Raw genomic sequence first — 26,196 nt, forward strand, 5'->3', positions numbered from 1 at the left:
TAGGCCAAAAAGTTGCTGGAGTTTATAAAAAGTCATAGTTATAGGAGGGTTCACCTTGAAGGTAAGTTACAAGTACTTTAAACTTGTTTAGTGTTCTAGTTACACTTCTAATTAACTTTACTACTTGTGTGTGATAAACACTGTATGAGTGCCTAATGCCTTCCAGATATTCATGAATAATTAAGAATTTGGAACTCTTTCTGAACTATCAGATGAACTGCCTATTTCGGGTCTTGATTATTGATTTATTGATTTATCCTGTATTTGAAAGAATGGTTTGAATTGTGGTCTCAGGTTCTTGATTATTTGCCTGATTGATTAGAAAACTGAAAAGGTGTGGGTATGGATTTGTTTGTTTAAATTACTCCGAATTATTTTTGGAAGTAGTTGCCTATAAAATCATCTTTCTTATAGGTTGACAAGCGTTTTGAAGTTATGAATCTGTTTTATTCTATTAGAATATTTAACAGTGCTTTGCACATGGTAGGTACTTTAAAAATGTGTTGAAAATGCAAATAAACACACCCATTTCCTAGTTACTGTCCGTCAAGTTAGAAAATAAAAATAAATAAACCAGAGTTTGCAATTGAAAGAAAATGTTAGTGAATAATTGTATTAGTATTTTAAGTTTGAAATTTTTAAATATTCTCTTAAGTCCTTGCTCTGCTTTGAGAATTCTAAACATATACTATTATTTTATGCCATATCTTACTATTTTTTAAAATTAAGTAGCTCAGGAAATGAGAATGACCAATGTGTTTAACTTCTAAACACTGTATTTTAGGGATAGCCTCCTAAGAATTCTTTGTTTTTCTCTGGTTTATAATTAGGCTTTTGCTTACAGTTCTGACCAACAGGATAGATACCAACCACAGCACAGAAATACGCGGAGTTCCTTATCTAGAGAAGTTCACTAATATCTCAGAACAGTTAAATTTCCATAGGAAATTATTCCATTGTGTCATAATTTGATCAAAATCCGTTCTTCTCCTTCCTCGTAGAATTAAAATTATAAGGTTCAGTGACTCTGTCATCCTTTCCTCCTAGCTTCTATCATTTGTGTTGGATGGGGATATCCTCTGAGGGGGCCTATCAATTGTCAGGTAGTTACCTGGAGGAGGCCTTATTTTACTGGAAAGAGAATCCCCTTCCTCAATTTAACTTACCTTGGTTAGACTCCTATTAAAAGAAAATAGCTAAGCTCTGCCGTTCTTCAGTTTAACTTATTTCTTAAACGTTGTTCTTTGTTTTTTTTTAATGCTGCCTGCTTCCAAAATTGCAGGAATTCAGTAAGCTATTTGATAGAAGGGGTATAGACTTGAGACTTGTTTAGGTACAGAAGATAACATATTGGGTAGTAAATATTTTTAAACACTTTAGAAAAAAAGATTCAGTGACACTGCTTGTGTAAGTTTTCAGTGATCTTGGGATACACACACAATGAAAATTATGAATTCTAAGAACAATTAAATGTTTTAAAGAATTCTTTAAAATAATTTGAAAGTGTGTATTTCATACTACGATAAATTACTTTGTGAGAATGTGCAGACTGAGTATACGTAAACAGTCACCAAGGGTGGGAAAAAAAAGGCCAGTTCTCAAGCGCCCGGCTAGCTCAGTCGGTAGAGCATGGGACTCTTAATCCCAGGGTCGTGGGTTCGAGCCCCACGTTGGGCGGAGTGTGCATTTTGGAACTTGAAGAACCTCATTTTCCTTAAAACGTTTTTAAGGTGTCCTGGAGGAGTTGTAACTAAGGTGGATTCTTTACACCAAATTAAATACTTTCAGAATTAACCAAATCTCTGGAAAAAAAGACCTTTGCAAACGAAACAAGTATCAAACTGCGCCTGCGCTCTTAGGAATCTTTGTTCCTAGTCCTTCCCGTGATCCCTCCCCAACCTAATCAAAGCACCGGGAAAACTGAAAGACCGTTGTTTACAGTTTAGACTGGTTTTCTGTTACTAAGTATACTTGCGAAGTTGCTAGCAGAGGACAAATTTTGCTTTTATTAGAACAAAATTATGAACTCCAATTTTGGCAGCTTTTCTAAAACTTAAGAGATCCTATGTAAAAGTATTTGGGGGAGCGGAGGACTTCGAAGAAAATGCCTTTGCTTATTTTACTTTTTCTTTATTTTGTCAATACAGGGCCTGTCCCGGGCGGGAGAGAGTATTTCCTGGAGAAATATATAGTGAGAAATGTTTCTTTTTGTTATCTATACAACCAGTGCACACATCAAGTTTTTGTCCATTGTTCTTGGGACTACACTTGGGATCTATCCATACAATTGGGCTGGATATTAGGAACTTAATATTTTGGTAAAGGTGAGACTCTGAGGCAAAAGCGCAAAAGAACTGAGATGTGCAATTCCGGATGGGGAATTAGGAATTTGCAGGAGGCAAGATTCCCGCCTCCCTTCGTCTTCACTGAAAAATTTGAAGTCATGAGAAAGAACTTCCACTTGCATCCGCTGCACCACATCCAGGCTTGTTTCCGGATCTCACTCACCCGACAAGTAGGCAAAGATCCACGCTCCTACCTCTAGCCAACCTTACCCTAAAGCGCTGGTTCCTATGCTTCCACGTGTTATCCACCAGCTTGCTTTCTACTAAATGATCAATTTCTCTCTCCTTGATTCTTCCCTTCAACATACAATCACGCTGTTATTTCTCTACCTTAAAACAAAAACTTTGACCTAGTTTCCCTGAAGACTACCATTCTGTTTCTCTGTTCCCCCTTGGAGCAAGTCACCCATCCCCGCCCCCAGTCTGCTGTGCTCACTATTCCTCTCCATCAGTCTCTTAACCCTGACAATGCCCTTACAGCCAAAGACCAACAAACCAAACCAAAATCAAAAACGCACTCGCAGTTGAACATGTTTGGTTTATTATTCATTGACGCAAAGAACTGAGGGGTGTCTTAGTACGAGGGTGTACAAGCTAGGATTTGGGCTTTCGTTTGGGGACGGTCTAAAGAATTGAGGGCATCTTTTGGATTTGGGTTCTCGGAAAGCAAGGTCAATTCTATGATCTTAAACCTTAACTGTAGGGAAAGCAGACTTTTAAGAGGGGAAAAGCTGAAATTGGTAAAGTGCGGCACTCTTTTAGCAAGAGGGAATGTTTCGAATTGAATAATGAGCTTATTTAAAGTGAATGTTCTGTGAGATGCCAATCACAGGCCCAGGCCTCCTGCACTCCTGATCGACTGTAAATGGGGGATTCCCACAATCTTCTCTTTGGGTTTTTGGTAATTACCTAGAATAGCTCACAGAACTCAGGAGGTTTACTAATTCCTGCTTATTTTAAAGGATACAACTCGGGAACAACCAAATGGAAGAGCTGCATAAAGCAAGGTCTGGGACAGGAGCACAGAGCTTCCATGTTCTCTCTCGGCATGCCACCACCCCAGCACCTGGATGTGTTCACTACCCTGTTAGCTCTCTGAACCGTGTGGTTTAGGAATTTTTATGGAGGCTTCACGGTGTAGGCACGATTATCAACTCAATTTCCAGCCCCTCTCCTCTCCCTGGAGGATGGGAGGGGAAAGAAGGGGTGGTTAAAAGTTTTAAGCTTCTCACCGGCTTTCTGGTGGTCTGCCTCATCCAGAAGCTAACTAGGAGCCCACCAGGAGTCACCTCATTAGAATGAGACACTCCTGTTACTCAGGAAATTCTAAGGGATTTAGGAACTCCGTGTTAGATGCTCCTAACATCCCCATCACTCAGGAAATAACAAGAGTTTTAGGAGCTCTGTCAGGAACTGGGACAGAAACAAATATATTTTGCCACACCTGCCTCAAGTCTTTGCTCATCACTAAAAAAGCCCAACCCATCACTGGCAACTCCTCCATCTACTTCCCCTACACATTAGTCCCACAGAAGATACCATCTTGCGACTTACTTTCCTACCTGACTCTTACTTTCTCCCTCCCCCTTGGAATGGCAGACTTTCTTTGTTCCTTAATGTACCTCAAGCACCAAACTTATTTGGTGATGTTCAATGAATATGCTGAACTATTGAATTAAGAAGGGTGTGTTACTAAACTATGTTTTCTACCTTTATCTTGCATCTACCTACCACTTCAGCATTTTATTAAAAATAAAAATAATAATAATAATAGAGGGAGAAATGTGGGATCAACATATAAATCAAGTACAAAAATCAAACGAATATTCATATTTGACCTGATTGTTTATAGGTCATAATGCGTGATCAAAACCGAAAGTTTCTGTGATGAATGCCCTTGTACTGTTCACCATGTAAGAATTTATTCACTATGTAAGAATTCGTTCACCATGTAAGAACTTGTTCGTTATGCTTCAGAAGATTGGAGACTGACGAGAATTAGGCTTGAGATGGATTAATGATTGTACATTGAGCATTGACCCCCCTATACAGAATTTTATTGTTGTTAACAACCATTTGATCAATAAATATGAGAGATGCCCTCTCAAAAAAAAATAAAAAATAAAAATAAATAAATAAATAAAATTTGAAGAATTAAAAAAAAAAAAAAGAAGGGTGTGTTAGTTTCCTAGGACTGTTATAACAAAGGCCCCACAAACTGGGTGACTTAAAGCAACAGGAATTTGTCTCACAGTTCTCTCTGGAGGCTGCAAGCTTGAAATCAAGGTGTAAGCACTGTTGTCATTCTAGAGGCTCTCTTCAAGAATCTGTTCTACGCTTCTTTTCCTTAGCTTTCTGGTGTCACCAGTAATCCTTGGTGTTACTAGGCTTACAGCTGCATAACCCCTATCTCTGCCTCTGTTTTTACATTTTGTTCCTGTATATCCGTCTCATGGTATTTTCCTCTTTCTTATAAGGACACCAGCCATACTAGATTAGGGCCCATCCTAATGACATCATCTTAATTGGAGTACCGCTGCAGACTACTGCCAAATGTCATATTCACAGGTACTGGGGCACTTCAGCATATCTTCCTGGGGCACACAATTCAGCCCTAATTCCTTAACCCCAGTTGATAGGTGTCTGCCACGTTATAGCTAGCTGTATAGCTCTGTTTCCATCAGAGATCTTATTTTTCATATTATTCAATGCTGAAAAACTTGTAATCCAAATTCAAATTTTTTTAAAATTATGTATACTATAAAAAAAGATGTTAATAAAAGAGTGAATCCATACAACTGACAGTAAGTACACCTATTCCTGGCAATCCCACTAAGAGGTTTCAAAGTTAAGCAGTGAAGGGGCTTTGTTCTTATGGAGCCTATATTCCAGAGAAGAAGATGAAGCCTGAAGAAGATGGAAGCTGTAGGTGCTTCAGTTCCATATAACAGTGCTCACAGCAAAGGTCACTGCTTCGGGGGAAAAGGCAGAATTTTTTCCACCAGAGGAATCTCATTTTCAGAATGAATATATTAGGAAACAGATGGCAAAATTGAACCTTCATACTTTTATTCACTGGCTTATCATGGTTTTCAAGTTTTTCATGACCTAATCCTAAATTGTAATTAGCAATGCCTCATCTCAAAGCCAAATGCTTTAAGATTTTTTTTATAGAGAATTCAGTTCACATCACCTGGAATGATTTCCAATTATAGAAATTCTACTCATCCTTCAGGAACAAGGTCTAAAGTCCTCTCTGTGAACCTTTCCTCAACTTCCCAGTAAGAATTAACTACCTCAGTAGCAGGCAATTGGTACTCTGATGGCACCTACCACATTCTATTCTGATTCATCAGTTGTGTACACCTCTACCTCTAAATCCCTGAAGGGCAAAAGAACACATCTTACTGTTGTAGCACTTACAATATCTATAACTATAGTAAGTACACAGCACTTAATAAGTACTTATATCTTACAAGATATAATCTGTCATAATAAATACTTATATCATAACTAATAAGAGTCTTGGTCTACTAAAGTAGTAGTACACGGTGAAAAATATATATATATTTTATTTTGGCATCATTAATCTACAATTACATGAGGAACATTATGTTTACTACACTCCCCCATCACCAAGTGCCCCCCACAAAGCCCATTACAATCACTGTCCATCAGCGTAGTAAGATGCTGTAGAACCAATAACTGTCTTCTGTGTTGCACAGCCCTCCCAGTGCCCCCCCACATTATACATGCTAATCTTAATGCCGCCCCCTTTCTTCCCCCCCACCCCTTATCGGTCCCTTCCCACCCATCCTCCCCAGTCCCTTTCCCTTTGGTAACTGTTAGTCCATTCTTGGGTTCTGTGAGTCTGCTGCTGTTTGGTTCCTTCAGTTTTTTCTTTGTTCTTATACTCCACAGATGAGTGAAATCATTTGGTACTTGTCTTTCTCTGACTGGTTTATTTCACTGAGCATAATACCCTCTAGCTCCATTCATGTTGTTGCAAATGGTAGGATTTGTTTTCTTCTTATGGCTGAATAATATTCTATTGTGTATATGTACCATATCTTCTTTATCCATTCATCTACTGATGGACACGTAGATTGCTTCCATTTCTTGGTTATTGTAAATAGTGCTGCAATAAACACAGGGGTGCATATGGCTTTTTCAAACTGGGTTGCTACATTCTTAGGGTAAATTCCTAGAAGTGGAATTCCTGGGTCAAATGATATTTCTATTTTGAGCTTTTGAGGAACCGCCATACTGGTTTCTGCAATGGTTGAACTAGTTTACATTCCCACCAGCAGTGTAGAAGGGTTCCCCTTTCTCCACAACCTCGCCATTTGTTGTTATTTGTCTTTTGTATGGTAGTGATCCTTATTGGTGTGAGGTGGTATCTCATTGTGGTTTTAATTTGCATTTCTTTGATAACTAGCGATGTGGAGCATCTTTACATCAATTCTGTTGGCCATCTGAATTTCTTCTTTGGAGAACTGTCTGTTCAGCTCCTCTGCCCATTTTTTAATTGGATTATTTGCTTTTTGTTTGTTGAGGTGTGTAGCTCTTTATATATTTTGGATGTCAACCCTTTATCGGATCTGTCATTTATGAATATATTCTCCCATACTGTAGGATGCCTTTTTGTTCTATTGGTGGTGTCCTTTGCTGTACAGAAGCTTCTCAGCTTGATACAGTCCCACTTGTTCATTTTTGGTTTGTTTCCCTTCCCAGGGGAGATGTGTTCATGAAGAAGTCGCTCATGTTTATGTCCAAGAGATTTCTGCCTATATTTTATTCTAAGAGTTTTATGGTTTCATAACTTATATTCAGGTCTTTGATCCATTTCAAATTTACTTTTGTGTATGGGGTTAGACAGTGATCCAGTTTCATTCTCTTATATGTAGCTGTCCAGTTTTGCCAACACCAGCTGTTGAAGAGGCTGTCATTACCCCATTGTATGTTCATGGCTCCTTTATCATACATTAATTGACCATATATGTTTGGGTTAATATCTGGACTCTCTATTCTGTTCCACTGGTCTGTGGCTCTGTTCTTGTGCCAGTATCAAATTGTCTTGATTACTGCGGATTTGTAGTAGAGCTTGAAGTTGGGGAGTGAGATCCCCCCACTTTATTCTTCCTTCTCAGGCTTGCTTTGGCTATTCCGGGTCTTTGGTTTTTCCATATGAATTTTTGAACTATTTGTTCCAGTTTGTTGAAGAATGTTGTTGGTATTTTGATAGGCATTGCATTGAATCTGTAGATTGTTTGAGGCAGGATGGCCATTTTGATGATATTAATTCTTCCTACCAAAGAGCATGGAATGAGTTTCCATTTGTTGGTGTCCTCCTTAATTTCTCTTAAGAGCATCTTGCAGTTTTCAGGGTACAGGTCTTTCACTTCCTTGGTTAGGTTTATACCTAGGTATTTTATTCCTTTTGATGCAATTGTGAATGGAATTGTTTTCCTGATTTCTCTTTCTGTTAGTTCATTGTTAGTGTATAGGAAAGCAACAGATTTTTGTGCATTAATTTTGTATCCTGCAACTTTGCTGAATTCCGATATTAGTTCTAGTAGTTTTGGAATAGAGTCTTTAGGGTTCTCTATGTACAATATCATGTCATCTGCAAATAGTCACAGTTTGACTTCTTCTTTACCAATCTGGATGCCTTGTATTTCTTTGTTTTGCCTAATTGTTGTGGCTAGGACCTCCAGTACTATGTTAAAGAACATTGGGGAGAGTGGGCATCCCTTTCTTGTTCCCAATCTTAGGGGAAAAGCTTTCAGCTTCTCACTGTTAAGTATGATGTTGGCTGTGGGTTTGTTGTATATGGTCTTTATTATGTTCAGGTACTTTCCCTCTATACCCATTCTGTTGAGAGTTTTTATCATGAATGGATGTTGAATTTTGTTGAATGCTTTTTCATTGTCTATGGAAATGATCATGTGGTTTCTGTCCTTCTTTTTCTTGATGTGGTGGATGATGTTGATGGATTTTCGAATGTTGTACCATCCTTGCATCCCTGGGATGAATCCCACTTGGTCATGCTGTATGATCTTCTTGATGTATTTCTGAATTCGATTTGCTAATATTTTGTTGAGTATATTTGCATCTATGTTCATCAGGGATATTCGTCTGTAATTTTCTTTTTTGGTGGGGTCTTTGCCTGGTTTTGGTATTAAGAGTGATGCTGGCTTCATAGAATGAGTTTGGGAGTATTCCCTCCTCTTCTATTTTTTGGAAAACTTTAAGGCGAATGTGTATTATGTCTTCTCTATATGTGTGATAAAATTCAGGGCTGAATCCATCTGGCCCAGGGCTTCTGTTCTTGGGTAGTTTTTTTTATTACTGATTCAATTTCTTTGCTGGAAATTACTCTGTTTCGATTTTCTGTTTCTTCCTTGGTCAGTCTTGGCAGTTTGTATTTTTCTAGAAAGTTGTCCATTTTTTCTAGGTTTTCCAGTTGTTAGCATATAGATTTTCATAGTATTCTCTAATAATTTTTTGTATTTCTGTGGGGTCTGTCGTGATTTTTCCTTTTTCATTTCTGATTCTGTTGATGTGTGTAAATTCTCTTTTTCTCTTAATAATTCTGGCTAGGGGCTTATCTATTTTGTTTATTTTCTCAATGAACCAGCTCTTGGTTTCATTAATTTTTCCTACTGTTTTGTTATTCTCAATTTTATTTATTTCTTCTCTGATCTTTATTATGTCCCTCCTTCTGCTGACTTTGGGCCTCATTTGTTCTTCTTTTTCCAGTTTCAATAATTGTGACTTCAGACTATTCATTTGGGATTGTTCTTCCTTCTTTAAATAGGCCTGGATTGCTGTGTACTTTCCTCTTAGAACTGCCTGTGCTGTGTCCCACAGAAGTTGGGGCTTTATGCTGTCATTGTCATTTGTCTCCATATAGTGCTTGATCTCTGTTTTAATTTGGTCATTGATCCACTGATTATTTAGAAGCATGTTGTTAAGCCTCCATGTATTTGTGAGCCTTTCTGTTTTCTTTGTACAATTTATTTCTAGTTTTATACCTTCATGGTCTGAGAAGTTGGTTGGTAGAATTTCAATCTTTCTGAATTTACTGAGGCTCTTGGTGGCCAGTATGTGGTCTATTCTGGAAAATGTTCCATGTGCACTTGAGAAGATGTGTATCCTGCTGCTTTTGGGTGTAGTGTTCTCTACATGTCTGTTAAGTCCATCTGTTCTAGTGTGTTGTTCAGTGCCTCTCTGTCCTTACTTATTTTCTGTCTGGTGGATCTGTCCTTTGGAGTGAGTGGTATTGAAGTCTCCCAAAATGAATGCATTGCATTCTATTTCCTCCTTTAATTCTGTTAGTATTTGTTTCACATATGTTGGTGTTCCTGTATTGGGTGCATATATATTTATAATGGTTATAGCCTCTTGTTGGACTGACCCATTTATCATTATGTAATGTCCTTCTTTATCTCTTCTTACTTTCTTGGTTTTGAAGTCTATTTTGTCTGATACTAGTACTGCAACACCTGCTTTTTTCTCCCTATTGTTTGCGTGAAATATCTTTCTCCATCCCTTGACTTTTAGTCTGTGTATGTCTTTGGGTTTGAGGTGAGTCTCTTGTAAGCAGCATATAGATGGGTCTTGGTTTTTTTTATCTATTCTGTTACTCTGTGTCTTTTGATTGGTGCATTCAGTCCATTTACATTTATGGTGATTACTGAAAGATATGTACTTATTGCCATTGCAGGCTTTAGATTTCTGGTTACCAAAGGTCGAAGGTTAGCTTCTTTACAATCTAGCCATCTAACTTAACTCGCTTATTAAGCTATTATAAACACTGTCTGGTGATTCTTTATTTCTCTCCCTTCTCATTCCTCCTCCTCCATTCTTTATATATTAGGTGTTTTATTCTGTACTCCTTTGTGTTTCCTTTGACTGCTTTTCTGAGTAGTTGATTTCATTTTTTGCCTTTAGTTAGTATTTGGTTGGTGTCCTTTCTTTGTTGTGATTTTATTTTCTCTGTTGACATCTATTTAGCCTTAGGAGTGCTTCCAACTAGAGAAGTCCCTTTAAAATATCCTGTAGCGGTGGTTTGTGGGAGGCAAATTCCCTCAACTTTTGTTTGTCTGGGAATTGTTTAATCCCTCCTTCATATTTAAATGATATTCGTACTGGATACAGTATTCTTGGTTAAAAGCCCTTCTGTTTCATCGCATTAAATATATCATGCCATTCTCTTCTGGCCTGTAAGGTTTCTGTTGAGAAGTCTGATGATAGCCTCACCGGTTTTCCTTTGTAGTTGACCTTTTTTCTCTTTCTGGTTACCTTTATTAATACTCTGTTCTTGTCTTTGATCTTTGCCATTTTAATTATTATATGTTTTGGTGTTGTCCTCCTTGGGTCCCTTGTGTTGGGAGTTCTGTGGGCTTCCATGGTCTGAGAGACTATTTCCTCCCCCAGTTTAGGGAAGTTTTCAGGTATCATTCCTTCAAAGACACTTTCTATCCCTTTTTCTGTCTCTTCTTCTTCTGGTATTCCTATAATGCAAGTATTATTCTGTTTGGATTGGTCACATAGCTCTCTTAATAGTCTTTCATTCCTGGAGATCCTTTTATCTCTCTCTGCCTCAGCTTCTCTGTATTCCTGTTCTCTGATTTCTATTCCATTAATGGCCTCTTGCACCTCATCCAGTCTGCTCTTAAGTCCTTCCAGAGATTGTTTTATTTCTGTATTCTCCCTCCCAACTTGATCCTTTAGCTCTTGCATATTTCTCTGCAGTTCCATCAGCATGGTTATGACCTTTATTTTGAATTCTTTTTCAGGAAGATTGGTTAAATCTATCTCCCCAGGCCCTCTCTCAGGGTTGTCTGGGTAATTCTGGACTGGACCACATTCTTCTGCCTTTTCATAGCAACAGAGGTAGCTGCAGGCAGGTAGCGCATGTGTCAGCTGGGAGAACAGAGTCCTTTCCTGTTTGCTCGTAGAGGTGGAAATATTTTAAAAAATAAAACACAGACACACAGCTCTGTCAAGTGTTAGTTCAGATCTTCATACATAAAGCAAAACTAAAGGAGCCATGAAAGTACAAACAAAATGACTATAAGTAAGAATGGACTTGGAAAGTACAGTCCAAAAAATATATCAATTCCTATTCGGAGCATACATATGTATCTATTTCCCATGTTCACAAGTACCTAGAAAGAATGAAACCAGTAAAATTTCGGTAAGAGATAGTTAATTAACATAAATGAAGAAAAGTAAAAATAAAAATTAAATAATAACTGGGTACATTCAAAGAACCCCTAATCTATGAAAATAAAAAAAAGCAAAAAAGAGAAAACTAAAGATGTTGTGAATATGTTATTAGGTAGTTGTATAAAAATCTTTCTTCTGAGAAATGTAGAATTGTTCATTAAAGAGACTGTAAAGTTAAGAAGTAAAATCCTTGCTTTGCAAATGCTTAATTAACTATGCTATCAAACATTCTCAGTCCGAAGAGTCAAATACATTTCTGGAAAAGCAGCAATAAACATGGGCACAAAAATACCAAGAGAAAAGGATTTTAAGAAAAAGATCCATGTTAGTATTTGAAGTAAATGGTAATGGTAACATTATTTAATCTTTATATAACTGCTGGAAGTAATGAAATTAATCAAGTCTCCATGCCCATGGACAGATTGTATCAATTGTGGAGGAACATTATTCTTCTTTTTGAAAAATGAACTATGTAACAAAATTAAGCTGCTTTACTGCATTTTATTGATATAAACACAACACATTTCAGAAACATCAGCTAGCATTTTACCACTAACCAAGGGAAATAAAAGTCAATAGAATTAAATATTAATACAAAGAGTAATTACAGAAAGCTTTCAGTTTCATCTGACGTAGTCTTTAACAGCGTCCTATATACTTTGAACAATCTGCCTGTAATTGATTGGATGTTTCAAATGAAGCAAAGATGAAATTAAATCAAACTTTCATTTCTCAGTGGAAAATGCTCTCTTCATCAGAGGTGGCTGAGCTTTCCCAACATCAAACATCATTTCCAAAGGTGGGTTATTAAGAGAACACCAATCAGGTATACGGCCTATCTGATTATAATATTCCTTTGAGATTGAACGGCTCCCAAGTATGTCTTGCAGTGCTCCAAAAATAGCTCCTGTGTGGTAAAAAATATTTTATAGCTAAAATAAAAACTTCTTACCATAAAATTTTATATACACATATATCCACTTGATTATATGACAGGAGAGAACAAGTAAAATTCAGCAATGCATATTCACATGCTTCAAATTCACTCCAGTTAAGTTGATCTATAGCCTATATTTTAAATAATAGGGTAAGCCAAAACTCCAATGTTGAAAGTAACTTAAAAGGCCTATAGCAGATTATAGTGAAAATGGTAACAAGTATTACTATTCAAAAACCAGATGAGGTAGAGTGAAAAGTATTTTCAATTCTGTGTAATTTTCTTCACCACAACTCTAAGATTTTACATCATAAATAAAACAGCACTGTAAACCCAATAAGTATCATTATAATGCCCTTAGAGTTTATGCTGAAGACATAAATACTCACAAGAGTCTTTAAAAAATAATCTAGTAATTAAATTCATTTATCCTAGATCTAAATTACATAAGAAATACAGCATTCATTTAAAATCTCAATACTTTCTCTAAATGACCCTGATACCTATTAGCTGTAACCGCATCAGAAAACACATATCAGAACATACACAAATACACATATCCATGATTGTCTCTCAACAAAGTAGTCTCTTCATTAAACTATGTCCTTATTTCAGTGAAACTATCATTTCCTAAAACATCCAATGAACTTATTCACAAAATAAAGTGTTATGATAAAGAGATCAGCTTTGATATATGGCTCACAAATTAGCTTTGGAAGGAAATAAATGTTTTGAGCAATGGTAGTATTGCTATAAAAAATGTAAAAGCATAGCTATCACTATTATGAGTGATGACTTTAACTGTATTAAGTTTAATTTAAAAAATCAAAGTGCAAATGAGAAGAGAAACAGGTATATAATTCTAGAAAGTAATAATTTAAAGAAAAGTCAATATTCAAGGAAATTTATTTAATAGTTCTATTAGTTTATTAGTTGGACAATCTTGAACACTGAACCATCTGTTCTAATGCACTTGACCCTTGAACAATTTGGGTTTAAATTGCATGGACCCATTTATACATGGAGTTTTTTCAATAAACACACTGGAAAATCTTTTGGGGATTAGTGACAATTTGAAGAAACATTTTCTTTTTTCTAGTTGACCTTACTGTAAAGCTATAGTAGAAAATACATGTAACACACAAAATATGTGTTAACTATTTATGTTATAGGTAAGGCTTCTGGTTAACATTAGGCTATTAACAGTGAAATTGTTGGGGAAAAATGTTATACACAGATTTTCAACTGTAGGAGTGGGGGCTCGCACCTCTAATCCCCGAGCTGTTCAAGGGTCAAAGGTACATACATTAATAATACCTCTCAAGAACCAATTCGTATGAATCATTACATTTTAAAAACTAAATTCTTACCTCCCAACCAGGCTACACAGTTAGCCTTTGCAGGTGGAGTATGGATTCGGAATGTCTTGGTGCCAAGTGTTTTTTTGTACTTTGGTTTTTCTACCAAATACCTTATTTCTGCAAGCAATCTGTGGAGAAATCCTGGCAACATAGATGTGCCACCGATGACTACCAAATTCTCTGCTAGTTGCTTTCTGGTGTCTATTGGGCACTATTATTAAAAAGAAAGCAAAACTTATCCTTAACTGTATATATAATGCTAGGCTGAACTTAAGAAAATATGCAGATTATGTATTACAAATTAAACAGGTGATCATTTGTATCACAAAAAGGCAAAATAAGGTTTCTTTAAAGAGCTATTCATGTAGCAAATATATAACCATGATAATATCGCTACATACTTACATAGAATTTTAAAGATTTTAAAATCTAATAGTATAGAAATTTTAATTTTACAAGGCATACAGTAGTAATATGTCAGGATAGAATGACTAAGTTGAGCAAGAACATGTGAAGAAATAATTTTTGCCTCTTGTTTAGTAAGGGAAGTATGTGGAAACTTAAGGTAAAGGTGCTATCTTCACAGTATTTATTATATCCAGAACCAGTTGCTGAATAGGAAGATAATTCTTGGAAAAATTATTTTTCCTCATCAGTTATCACTAAGAATTAGGAATGTTAAAGTCCTTCACCGATGTTGTTTTTCATGAAAGTGTCTGAGTGCAGCCCTAGAGGAAGACAGTTATCTTCCAAAGCAATGGCAGTTCACATGGAGTTCTGTGATTCCATCACTGAACTAGAGACACACATTATCAAAGAACTTAAAATTTAAAATTTAAATTTAATTCAAATTTCTGAATTTAAAATTCAATACTACACAGACCTTTATTTGAAGAAACTACAAGTCATACTAGATACAAAATAAAAATCTGGAATTCTGGGAAAAAGATGGCAGTGTAAGAAGGCAAGGCAAAAACCTCCTCCCCGTATCACATAGAACATGAAAATACAACAAATACAGCTAGGTCTGAAATTGATCTGAAGACTGCAAACTGACTACCTTCCTCTGGGGAAGAAGAGAAGACCCTGCAGAAAAGGGTAAAGTGGCAAAGCTGCAATCTGGTGGGACTCAAGCCCTCCCTCTAAGCCGAGGAAGAGGAACAGAACAGGGAGGGAATAGAAGCCCAGGATCGCTGTACACCTGGCCCTAGAGATCTGCTCCAGGAACATGAGTCCACATTGCATGGTGCCCTTGTAGTTGGTGGGGCTGGACAACAGAGAAAGGCGGACCACTCAGGGAGGCTGAGATCCCAGCTACCTGTGGAGAACAGGAACATTCTACCAGTCCCCCAGAGAAAGAAAGCAGAGCAGGCTGTTTTTGAAAGACTTCCCAGTAGTGAGATGGGTGCCAGAGGGACAAGGATTGCACAGCGCTCTATATTTAGGAGAGAGTTCAGGTGGACAATAGCTCCTCATCCTGTCCTCAACCCAACTTGAGGTTGGGAGCCCTCAGGAGCTTCAGACACTCCATCCCCTTCGCTGGCAACACAGCCTGGAGGATCCTAGCAGTGGCATGCGGGCTGCCAGCTGGCAGTGAAATCACACTTTGCTCCTGAGTAGGCAAGGGGAAAACCCCCAGCCTGCTCAGCCCTATTTTGGGCCAGCCAGGGAGCTGCATGCAGGAGCCAGACCTGGAGCTCTTTACTCCTGGGAGGCACCAGTCATGTTTGCCATTGGCCCCTGCCATCACAGCAGGCCGGACGGAGGGTGACTCCACCTACTGGCAGCTCCAGAGAGTATTCTCCCCTCTCCTGCAATAAGCTGACGGCTCACACAGCCCACCTGAAATCAGATCTCTACGGGCAATGCAGAAAGGTGCCACACCCACTACATGCCAACAGCTGGGGCTGTCACACAGGAAATTGAGCTTCTGGGAGCTAGAAGGTTATCTCCTACACAAACCTATTATCCCATAAGAAACACTAAAAAACTATGAACGGGCAGAGGAATAGAGGAATTTGGCCCAAACAAAAATACAAGGAAAAACACCAGAAAGAGGGCTTAGTGAAACTGAAATCACCAATCTTCTTGATAAAGATTTTAAAATAAAACTCATAAACATGCTCACAGATTTACAGACAACTATTCAAGATCTCAGGGAGGACTTCAACAAAGAGACCGAAATCCTGAAAAAAAGTCACTCACAACTGAAGAATACAGTATCTGAAATGAAACATACACTGGAGGGATGTAAAAGTAGATTAGATGATGTAGAGGAGACAGTAAATGAAACAGAAATTAGAGAACAGGAAAACAAAGAAGCTGAGGAACAGAGAGAAAAAAGGATCTTTAAGAATGAAAGAATGGTAAGAGAGCTATGTGACCAATCCAAATGGAACAATATTCACATTATAGGAATATCATAAGAAAAAGAGAAAGACAAAGGAATAGGAAGTCTCTGAGGAAATAATTGTTGAAAACTTCCCCAATCTGGGGAAGGAAATAGCCACTCCAGGTCATGGAAGCACAAAGATCATGTAACAAAAGGAACCTTAGGAAGACACCACCAAGACATATAATAATTAAAATGGCAAAGATCAAGGACAAGGAGAGAGTACTGATAGCAACCAGAGAGAGAAAAAAGATCACTTATAAAGTAAATCCCATCAGGCTATCAGCAGACTTCTCAGCAGAAACCTTACAGGCCAGATGGGAATGGAATGATGTATTTAACGTAATGAAACAGAAGGGCTTCCAACCAAGAATACTCTACCTAGCAAGATTATTTAAACTTGAAGCAGGGATTAAATAATTCCCAGATAAGCAAAAGTTGAGGGAATTCACCACCACTAAACCATTCTTACAAGATCTCTTAAACGTACTACTCTATATGGAAATACTTCTAAGGCTAAACAGCTGTCGCTAGAGCAAATAAACCCACAGTAAAGGAAGTAGACCAATTAATTATTAAGCAAATACAAAATTAAATCAACTACTCACAAAGTCAGTCAAGGGAAACACAAAGAGTGCACAATATGACACCTAATCTAGAAAGAGTAGAGAAGGAAGAAGGAAGAGAGAAAAAAAACCAAACCTTTAGATTGTATTGGAAACAGAGTAATAAGCGACTTAAGATAGACTGTTAGATAGTAAAGAAGTTGCCTTTGAACCTTTGTTAACCACAAACCTAAAGTCTGCAATGGCAATAACAGATATCGATAATCACCCTAAATGTAAATGGACTGAATGAACCAATCAAAAGACACAGAGTTGCAGAATGGATTAAAAAACAAGACCCATCTATATGCTGCCTACAAGAGACTCATTTCAAACCCAAAGACATACATAGGCTAAAAGTGAAGGGATGCAAAAAGATATTTCACATAAATAATAGGGAGAAAAAAGCAGGAGTAGCAGTACTTGTATCAGACAAAGTAGACTTCAAAACAGGGAAACTAACAAGAAACAAAGGACATTCCATAATGATAAAGGGGACAGTCCAGCAAGAGGATATAACCATTACAAATATCTATGCACCCAATATAGAAGCACCTAAATATGTGAAACAAATACTAACAGAATTAAAGGGGGAAATAGAATGCAACACATTCACTTTAGGACACTTCAAAACAACATTCATTCCAAAAGACAGATCAACCGGACAGAAAATAAGTAGAGACAGAGGTACAAAATAATCTGACATGGAAAAAATGCACCATATGTCCACAGCACTTATTATTCCTGCCTTTGAAATGTTCTAGGTACCATAATCTAAGTGCCAAAAAAATCTCAGTAACTATAAAATTTAACATAAAAGCTAAAGAATGTAACTAATGGCTCAAATAAAAATACAGAAAATAAAATTTATAAGTTTTCTCTACAGCGCTATCATAAATTTAAACTTTTTACAAAATAAAAATACCTGCATAAGGGAATCCAATATTAAAGTGGCAACTGATTTCTCTTCATTATCTTGTTCAAAAAGAATCTCCACGACCGAATCTCTAGTGAAATTAAAAGCAGAGTGCTTTATTAGAACCACACAAGATACAGAACATACCATTAGTTCCATTTACATATCTTTAAGTACCAATCTATGTTAATGTATTTTGTCCCAGTTATACCTTCTTAAACCTAATAGTAGAAATGGAGAATTATATAAAAGTGACTTAAGAGTCAAGTAGCAGATCAGTAGTGACACAAGAGATTAAAAATCAAACAATGCCTCCAGCCCCCAAAGCATTTCTTTGTTTTTAAAAATAATATATGGCAAAGATTGATAGTTACCTAATATAATTTTGATTTTCCTGTTCTTTCTCAAATTAAAAGAACCCATTTTGGGGTAGCACAAGGAAGATCTCTGTGGTTATAGTATAGTTCCGTATTTTGACTGTGGCAGTGGTGGTTATATCTACATGTGATAGAATTACACAGAACTATGCATGTTATACCAATATCAATTTATTGGTTTTGATACTGTACTATAGTTTTTCAAGATGAAACAATTGGGAGAAACTGAGTGAGGCACATATGGGGACCTCTCTGCATCATCTTTGCAATTTTATGAATTTTAATTATTTGAAAATAAAGACAGAACTCCATTTTTAAGCTGGATACAATGACCTTCCCCAACAGAAATACTGTATTTACCAGGCTCTGTTGCAGGTAGATGTATCTAAGTACCAGACAATGGGATGGAGGCAGAAGAGGTATGTGGGATTTCTAGAGTCTTCTTAAAAAGGAGAGGAAGCACTTTTTCTTTTCCCTTCCTAGGACTGCTTGCTTGAAACATGACGTAGTAGGTGTAACTTCAGCAACCACCCTGGTTCCCAAGGACAAAGGCTACTCACCAAAGATGATGGGAAATTCTTTGAGTCCCTGATGGGAGTTATCATTCCACTCCTGGACTATCTACCTCTGAACTTTCTTTAAGAGACAAGCTTCTAGATTGTTGAAGTCAATATTTTCAGGTTTGTATAACTGGTGACCAAACCAAATCCTAACCAATGCAATACAAAACTATATATATATATGAATATAGAAACACTACTTTTAAAAAATACTATGCATACTATTTCAAAGCTTTTTAAAATTTTTTTCGAAAACATAAAAACTGTCTTCATGGGACTCAATCCACTGGCTAACTACCATTTCATGGGTAAAGTATGCTGAGGCCTGCAGTATGCTCAACACTAATGCCTAGAGAGCCACTTGATACTATGCCTGCATGCTTCTGCTCTACCAGTTGATTCAATGCTTACAAAGCATCAGTTTCCTTTTTCTAAACCTTTTATTATCAGTAGATTTAATACTGAAATCATAATTTTGCAATTATTAATCAGTGAATTATTAGGCTAGAAAAAATTTGTTTTTTCTAGGTGGTCTAATGTTGAATGCTTTGTGAAGACAAAATAATTTTTTAAACATTTTATATATGAGTAATGCAACTGTAAAAGTCTAAAGGAAAATATGTAAGATTCTCTACCAGGACTGATTTACAAATAACTAAGTTCTCACCGTACTTAAAAAAATCCCCTGGAAATCATAAACTATCAATTACTGGTTTATGTAAACTTAACTCAAAACCCTAGAAGCAGACTTATCCTCAAAGAAAAGGTCCTGGAAAATAGTGTGGCAAATAAATACATATTTACAAATTTTAAGTTAAAATATTTAGGATGATTTTTTAAAATGATCATTTACTTTAAATGATTCTTCTCACTTACCAACACACTACTCACTTGGACTATATTATTAAATTAGGTTTCAATGAAACTATGCTTTTTAGTAAGAAAAACATATTGGCAAACAATTGTAAATAATACGTTTGGAATGTGAGACATAGTGACTTTTTTTACCCTCAATCTATTTTCCTACTTATATGTAACCAAAAAGCTCCATATTTGTAAAATTGATTTAAAACACTTATTTTCTTCTCCTATTTTGTGCTCCACTAAACAATGAAAGGAAAAATTTAAATAGTAATTTAATGAATATACTTAAATAAGAGGCAAAATGATAAAAAGTTACTATCAAAAAGTGTTACATTCTCACTTTTTGTTCCCCCACATTTAACATGTATATATTCAGTTTCATCCCTTTAAAATCTCACAGTCTATATTAATTATCTCAAAGTCTAACAGGATCTTCACTATTTACATAATAATTTTTTTCTTTGCATTTTCTGATCTAATACTTCAGATGAAACTTTGTACTACAAGTTTTATAAAGCTTGCATCTAAACAGAAATCAAATTCTAAAATATAATTATAATACAATTATGTAAGTCCTTAATAACAAGATATATTGCATCATCAGACAGAATAATGAACAATAAAAAGGTGAATTACTAACTGATCCTAAAGATTTACTACATTTGGAAAAATGAATTCTTTCTAACAAGACAATTTTAAAGCAGAAATCAGCAAGCTATGACCTGCAAGCCAAATCCAGCTCACTGTCTGTTTCTGCAAATTAAGTTTTACTGGTATACTGGTGAACCCTGTTTTAAAGTATTATACTTTAGTCTTCACTTCAAAGAATGGCTAGTCCCATTAGTTAAATTAATGCTGAATTACTTTAAAGAACAGGAAAAAATATTTTTTAAAGTTTTAAAAATTTAAAAAGTTCAATAGTAAAATTAATCACTACTGAGGAGGCTTAATGAAAAACATGTAATGGTTAAATCATCAATACTAAAAGCTTATCCAAATATTTTTAAAGGCCAAAAATGTATTTAAGTTCATTATTTTTGGTCATAAAAATTAAGCTCTAACCTGATTGATCCAAGGACATGTAAAATCTTCTCTCCATCTAATGGGTAGTCAACATTTGGTGGTGGTGAAGGACGCTGAAATATAAATACCCTAATCATAAGTATAGGGTTTAAGCTCTGAAAAAAGAATATACATTTATTTTTTAACTTACCTCAGTATTTCCATCAATATTAAATTTTGCTGCTTGGATTTTTAGTCCACGATTCAGATCACTTACAAAGCAAGTTCGCACTTAAAAAAAAGAAGACTCTTAGGGTTTGTGATTGAATCAATCTATGACCCAGTTAAAACAGTATGTCTTTAGTTAGCTTACGACAATTTATTCACAAATAAAAACACTTTCATTTGCTGAGGAGTCTTAAGTCATTGTGGGTGCTCATCTTCCATAAAACCCTATTTTTAAAAAAACCATCTTTGAGGAAACTATTATATTTTTTATGTTTCTTGTATAAAGAGTACCATAATAAAAATAAATTTTAGCATCACGAAAACACAGCTATTCTAATTTTCTTTAATAATGCATAGCTGACATACAATACTATATTGGTTTCAGGTATACAACATAATGACTCAACAATTACATGTATTGCAAAATGTTCACCACGATGTGTTGTTACCATCTCCATACAAAGATATAATATTATTGGCTATATTCCCTATGCTGTACTTTACATCCCTGTAACTTATTTATTTTGTAATTAGAAGTTTGTCTCCCTTTATCCCCAAAGTTTATTTCACCCCAATGCCAAGTATCTACTCTAATAGAGTAGCATGTTGCTTTGAACCAGGTTGATTTATATCTCTATCTTATGTATGTATTTATCTGATTCTTTTTTAAAAACCTTGGCTGGTCAGAACACAAAGATAAATTTTGTTTTCAGCTGCAGTAACACTCCCCTTAGTTTAGTATTTTTTTGGTGTGATTATTTTCTCCCCCTTGGGACACTCCAACACAACCACTTTTTTCTATTATATTACCCTTTTGTTTTACATTTTGAACATTTATTGTTTTAAATATTATTTTAGTTGCAAAGTATCTCTTATAATAAGCTGCTTCAAATTATTTTCAGAAATAGGTAAAGAATACAAATTTTTTTTTAAGTAGAAAAAAATGTTGAATGTAAGAAATCTAATGACTTGGTTACTTGTAAAATATGTTAAATATATATTTATGTCATATAAATTTCTTTTCATATCACTAATTCAAAATATATTTAAGATTATACAATATACTAGTATGCTAGATAGCAAGCTAGTTATTCAACTTAGATACTTTGTATTTTATTAAAGTTCTCATAACTATTTAAGTAAGGTAAACACCTAACCCTCACAATTTTATACACTTCACAGGGGAAGGTACCCTTCTTTAAGGAAATGAAATTCACTGAATTAAAATTCCAAGAAGAGAGAAATTATACTTAACTTTAAAACAACTGAAAAAGTTTAGTTAATTAAATTATGTAAGTAATATTATGTGTGGCATTTAAAAAAAAATAGAAATGGGTTCCTATTGTACTTTCAACCAACAACATGCTTTTTCCCTTAATGTATTATGGATATCCTTCCAAATCAATACATCTAGTCCCTTTTTTTAACAGCTGCATTGTATATTCCTTATTAGGAAGTTATCAAACTTCATTTAACATTCACTTCTTAGATGGGGTGTACATTTTCAATTTTAATAAATAAGGCAGATTGCTTTCAAAAAAGATTAGTTTTCAAAATGTACTAATACTAATGTATTCATTTTCCCACAATCTCATGAATACTGGATGTCTACTTTTCAAACTTTTGTCAATTTGATGTTTCCTTGTACCAAATTATCTCCAGGTCCCATTTAACTCTAAAATCTACTACTGTCAAAATCTCTATTAAATATTCTAGAATATCAGTTTTACATGACACTCTCAGTACTGAAGAATATTAGATCATATTTTAAAGTGCTTTCCTTATAATGAATCAAAATACCAGAAAACTCAATTTAAACACAGTCATAAAAATGCACTCTAGCAAAGGAGAGGTAATATATCTTAAAGGGAATGCAATATACTTTGGTCCCAACTATAGGATTTCCAAAGTCAGTAAAATGACTGGTCTTATAAAAAGTATTAAAAAAATAGCTAAAGTAAAAAAAAAAAAAAACTATGTAGCAAAGACACAGAGACCACCTTCTTAGGCAATTGAACTGTTCATTTGTACTGTGCAAACTACTAATTCCCTAGTAAGCCTATATACTCTGTAATTGAGAAGTTTCTTCAATAACACATCATAAATAATGCCAAAAGCTTCCATAAATTCGAAGAAAAATCTAAATTTATTTACATTATTCCACAGCCTATATAATATATATTTTTAGGATATTACATTATAAATTTAATACCTTTTGTATCTGTATAATTATTTAGAAACACATGCTTTCCAAATACTTAAGAATGAAAGGTACAAAAATGGGAACTTAGTTTACCTTTAATGTCTTCTAAGATACCTTCTGGAATTGAACCTAAAATAGAAATTTTATTTAGAACCATAGAACTTTAGTGATAAGCAGAAAAGTATCGTAAATTTCCATTTTCCATTTTAGCTAAAATTTAAAAAATATATGTACTATAATTTTTAAAGCCAAATCAAAAAATTAACTTCACTTTTAGAGAAGAAACTTGGTCACTCAAAGTCAAAGCACAGAAGTTGAAGACGGATATGAACAAAGTGCTACAAGATGTCACATATTCAAAAATTTGATAAAAGACCTTAAAAATATTGTAGAATAATTGGCATTAGTTAGGAATCAACCAAGAATATCTTCTCTAACATAAAACAATTTGCTGGTTATTTTGAGCCCATGTACTTAGAAAAAATATAATTTTTCTTGCACAAAAAGTGAAGTTTCAAGTTTGCTTATCTTTCCAGTGACAATAAATGACTGTCAGTAATATGCTAACCTAATACATATTTTTAACAAGGATTACACACAGACTTTAAATTTTTCCTTTGAGGTAAAGGTGACTTCAAAAAAATGAGTGAAAAAAGTACCTATTCAAAGAAATCTACACAATATAGCAAGCCTTTAGAGATGAATTTTTGGATATGTTACTGTTATGTAATCTTATTGCCAAAAATCTCATTTTTCAAGTCAGACTCAGAAACAAACTTTTCTAACCTAAATGTAAAATCTTTTAATTTCAGAATTTTTAACCCATTGCTAAATATGTAAAAATAGTCTCAATTGATTATAAAAACAAATTATTTACATCAAGGAAGACAAAAATTCATAGTTGAAAAAGGAATCATAACTTAATAAGGGTAATCATGTACTTCATCCATCTCTGGATCTATATATCTCCTGAGCTATATCTTTAAGTTATGACAGCTACTGAAACTAAGTATTAAAATAAAGTTAAAAACCACACCTTCAAAGTATTAAGCCATAACCTTTAAAAAACAATATACAATATTTAATGACATTGCTAATAAAGATTTCCAAAAAGATTTAAATCTGGCTATAAATAAATGAAAGAAATGCAACTAGATCATAAGAACCTACAATTTAAGAATTAGTGCTAAAAACCATAACATCCTCACTGCTATAGTCTCTCTAGGAATATTCAAATAAATTCCAACATGTGCCAAAGTAATTTTCTAATAGGAAATAACAGTTTTCTTTAAGCAACACATAAGGGAGGCATGAAAATAAGGGTTTAATTTAGCTGAGAGTAGATGCTGCTTTGGAAAGGGGCTCCTTAATCTTAGCAAATTACTACAATCATTTAAACTTGGCAAATGAGCGATAGAAACAAGGCATTCACTGACTCTGGCTCTCAAAAATCATATTTAAATTTCAGTTAATTTAGGATAATAAGCATAATATTTTCTATATAATTTAAATGTATACTTTTCAAATCAATGTACTCGGGTTAGCCTTTAAAAATTTTAAGCTACTGTAAAACTGTGTGGTCATTCTTTTTTGAACTGGGCTCTAAATACTAAATGAAAGAGGCTCAAGTTCACTTGAGGATAGATACCTAAATATATTTAAGACTTTCATCTAATCTTCGTTTACGACCTTGACAAGAGATATTTTAAGCGTGTCTGTGTTTCTGATTCTCTAGGTGTTGTCCTTCAACCAATAGTGGTATGATTTAATTCCTCAATTAGAAGGACTCCAAGGCTATCACAGACTTGGATTTGGGCAATATGAAAAGGAAAGGTTAGAATCGGAGCCCAAGACAGTTGGTTAAACAAAAGAAGTCCAAGAACAACATGTAGTTCAGAATTTTAAGTAAATGTTAAAATCAGTTTTAAAGATCTCTCAAAAAATATTTTGGGATGGTGTACTAAACTTATTAACTGTGGATACTTTTCATAAATTTACTGTCATGATATACTAAAACAGCAACAAATTCCATCTGAAATAGAAAAATTATAATTTGATCTACAGAATGAAGAATACTATTATCTTAACTACCAAAAGAACAACAGGAAAACAATATATGCAAGGATAAATGTCCTAAAAATCTGCCTTTCTCTTTTCAACATTTATTCAGTGCCCAGGCACTATTCTAGGGGCTACAGATTGAAAAATAAATAAGAAAGGGCTCCGCAAAGTCTACTGAGGGAAACAGGTAAGTTTACAGGTAAGGAGGATGCATAATATATGCTATAATAAATACTGCTAAGGGCTCAACAAAGGGGAGCAATTTATTCTGCTTAGGAGAAATGAAGAAGGCTTCACAATTAAGATTACATTCTAGCTGAGTCAGGTAGAGACATTAAAAATCTGAGTAGGCAAAGAAAAACATAACAGGTAGAAAAACAGAAAAATTGAAGGCACAGGATTATGGAAGGACTAGTGGTACTTGGAAGACTGCATGAAATTTACTATAGCAGAAATGAGGTACAAAGGGTTGAGTTTAGTAGTTAAGGCTAAGAGGCAGAATAAACTCAGATTGTTCTTCACAATATATGTGTATCTGCACTGTATACCAGACAGATAATTTGGATTTTCAGCTGCAGGAGCCAGCAAATATTCTGAAGTCAAAGAGCAATTTAATCAGTTTTGTTTTGTGGAAGTTATTCCTGGCTCAACTGTGTGAAACAGACTGAATTGGTCCAGAGAATAGACTTCTATGATAATCCAAGCAAGAAAGATGGAGCGCCTAGTTTACAATGCCTCTGTTTTCAGATGTTCAGTGGTGTACGTAATAGAAAAAAGATGAAATTTGAAAGAGATTGCTAAGTGAGAATTGAAAAATATGCTAATTCCCAGGTTTCTAAAATGGGAGATAAGTAAGATACTACCTTTATCTAAGAATTATTTGAAATGAAGATCATTCTTAGGAAGAAAAGATTCTTTGGAAGATGAGATAATGTGTTCACTTTTGGAAATCTTAAGTTTGAGGTGCCCAGAGACATGTCTAGTTTGTATGTAATAATCATTTGGAAATATGAGTATCAAGTTTTGAAGAAGGGTCAGGTCCAGTGACACATCTGAGAATCAACAACATACTCATGTAGCTCAAGTTATGGAAACAAATGAGCTCACT

General features: G+C 35.0%; 1 protein-coding gene and 1 non-coding gene across 3 annotated transcripts in view; one reads left to right on the forward strand and one right to left on the reverse strand.

The window, feature by feature from the left end:
• The first annotated feature begins 1,604 nt into the window (after window positions 1-1,604).
• Window positions 1,605-1,677, forward strand: TRNAK-CUU (transfer RNA lysine (anticodon CUU)). The gene has a single exon. It is a non-coding gene; the product is annotated as a tRNA-Lys (tRNA).
• Window positions 1,678-12,063: 10,386 nt separating this feature from the next.
• ACTR10 (actin related protein 10) overlaps window positions 12,064-26,196 on the reverse strand; it is a 32,004-nt gene continuing 17,871 nt past the window's right edge. For both annotated transcript variants that reach the window (XM_017677575.3, XM_073242341.1), the window contains 6 exons: window positions 23,121-23,156; window positions 20,808-20,887; window positions 20,657-20,730; window positions 17,803-17,884; window positions 13,890-14,091; window positions 12,064-12,489 (listed from right to left, as the gene is read on the reverse strand). In XM_017677575.3, the coding sequence (XP_017533064.1) occupies window positions 12,308-12,489; window positions 13,890-14,091; window positions 17,803-17,884; window positions 20,657-20,730; window positions 20,808-20,887; window positions 23,121-23,156 (656 nt within the window). In that variant the 3' untranslated portion in view covers window positions 12,064-12,307. The remainder of the gene's footprint in view (window positions 12,490-13,889; window positions 14,092-17,802; window positions 17,885-20,656; window positions 20,731-20,807; window positions 20,888-23,120; window positions 23,157-26,196) is intronic.

Source organism: Manis javanica, chromosome 8, assembly GCF_040802235.1.
Source record: "Manis javanica isolate MJ-LG chromosome 8, MJ_LKY, whole genome shotgun sequence".
NCBI classification, from domain to species: Eukaryota; Metazoa; Chordata; class Mammalia; order Pholidota; family Manidae; genus Manis; species Manis javanica.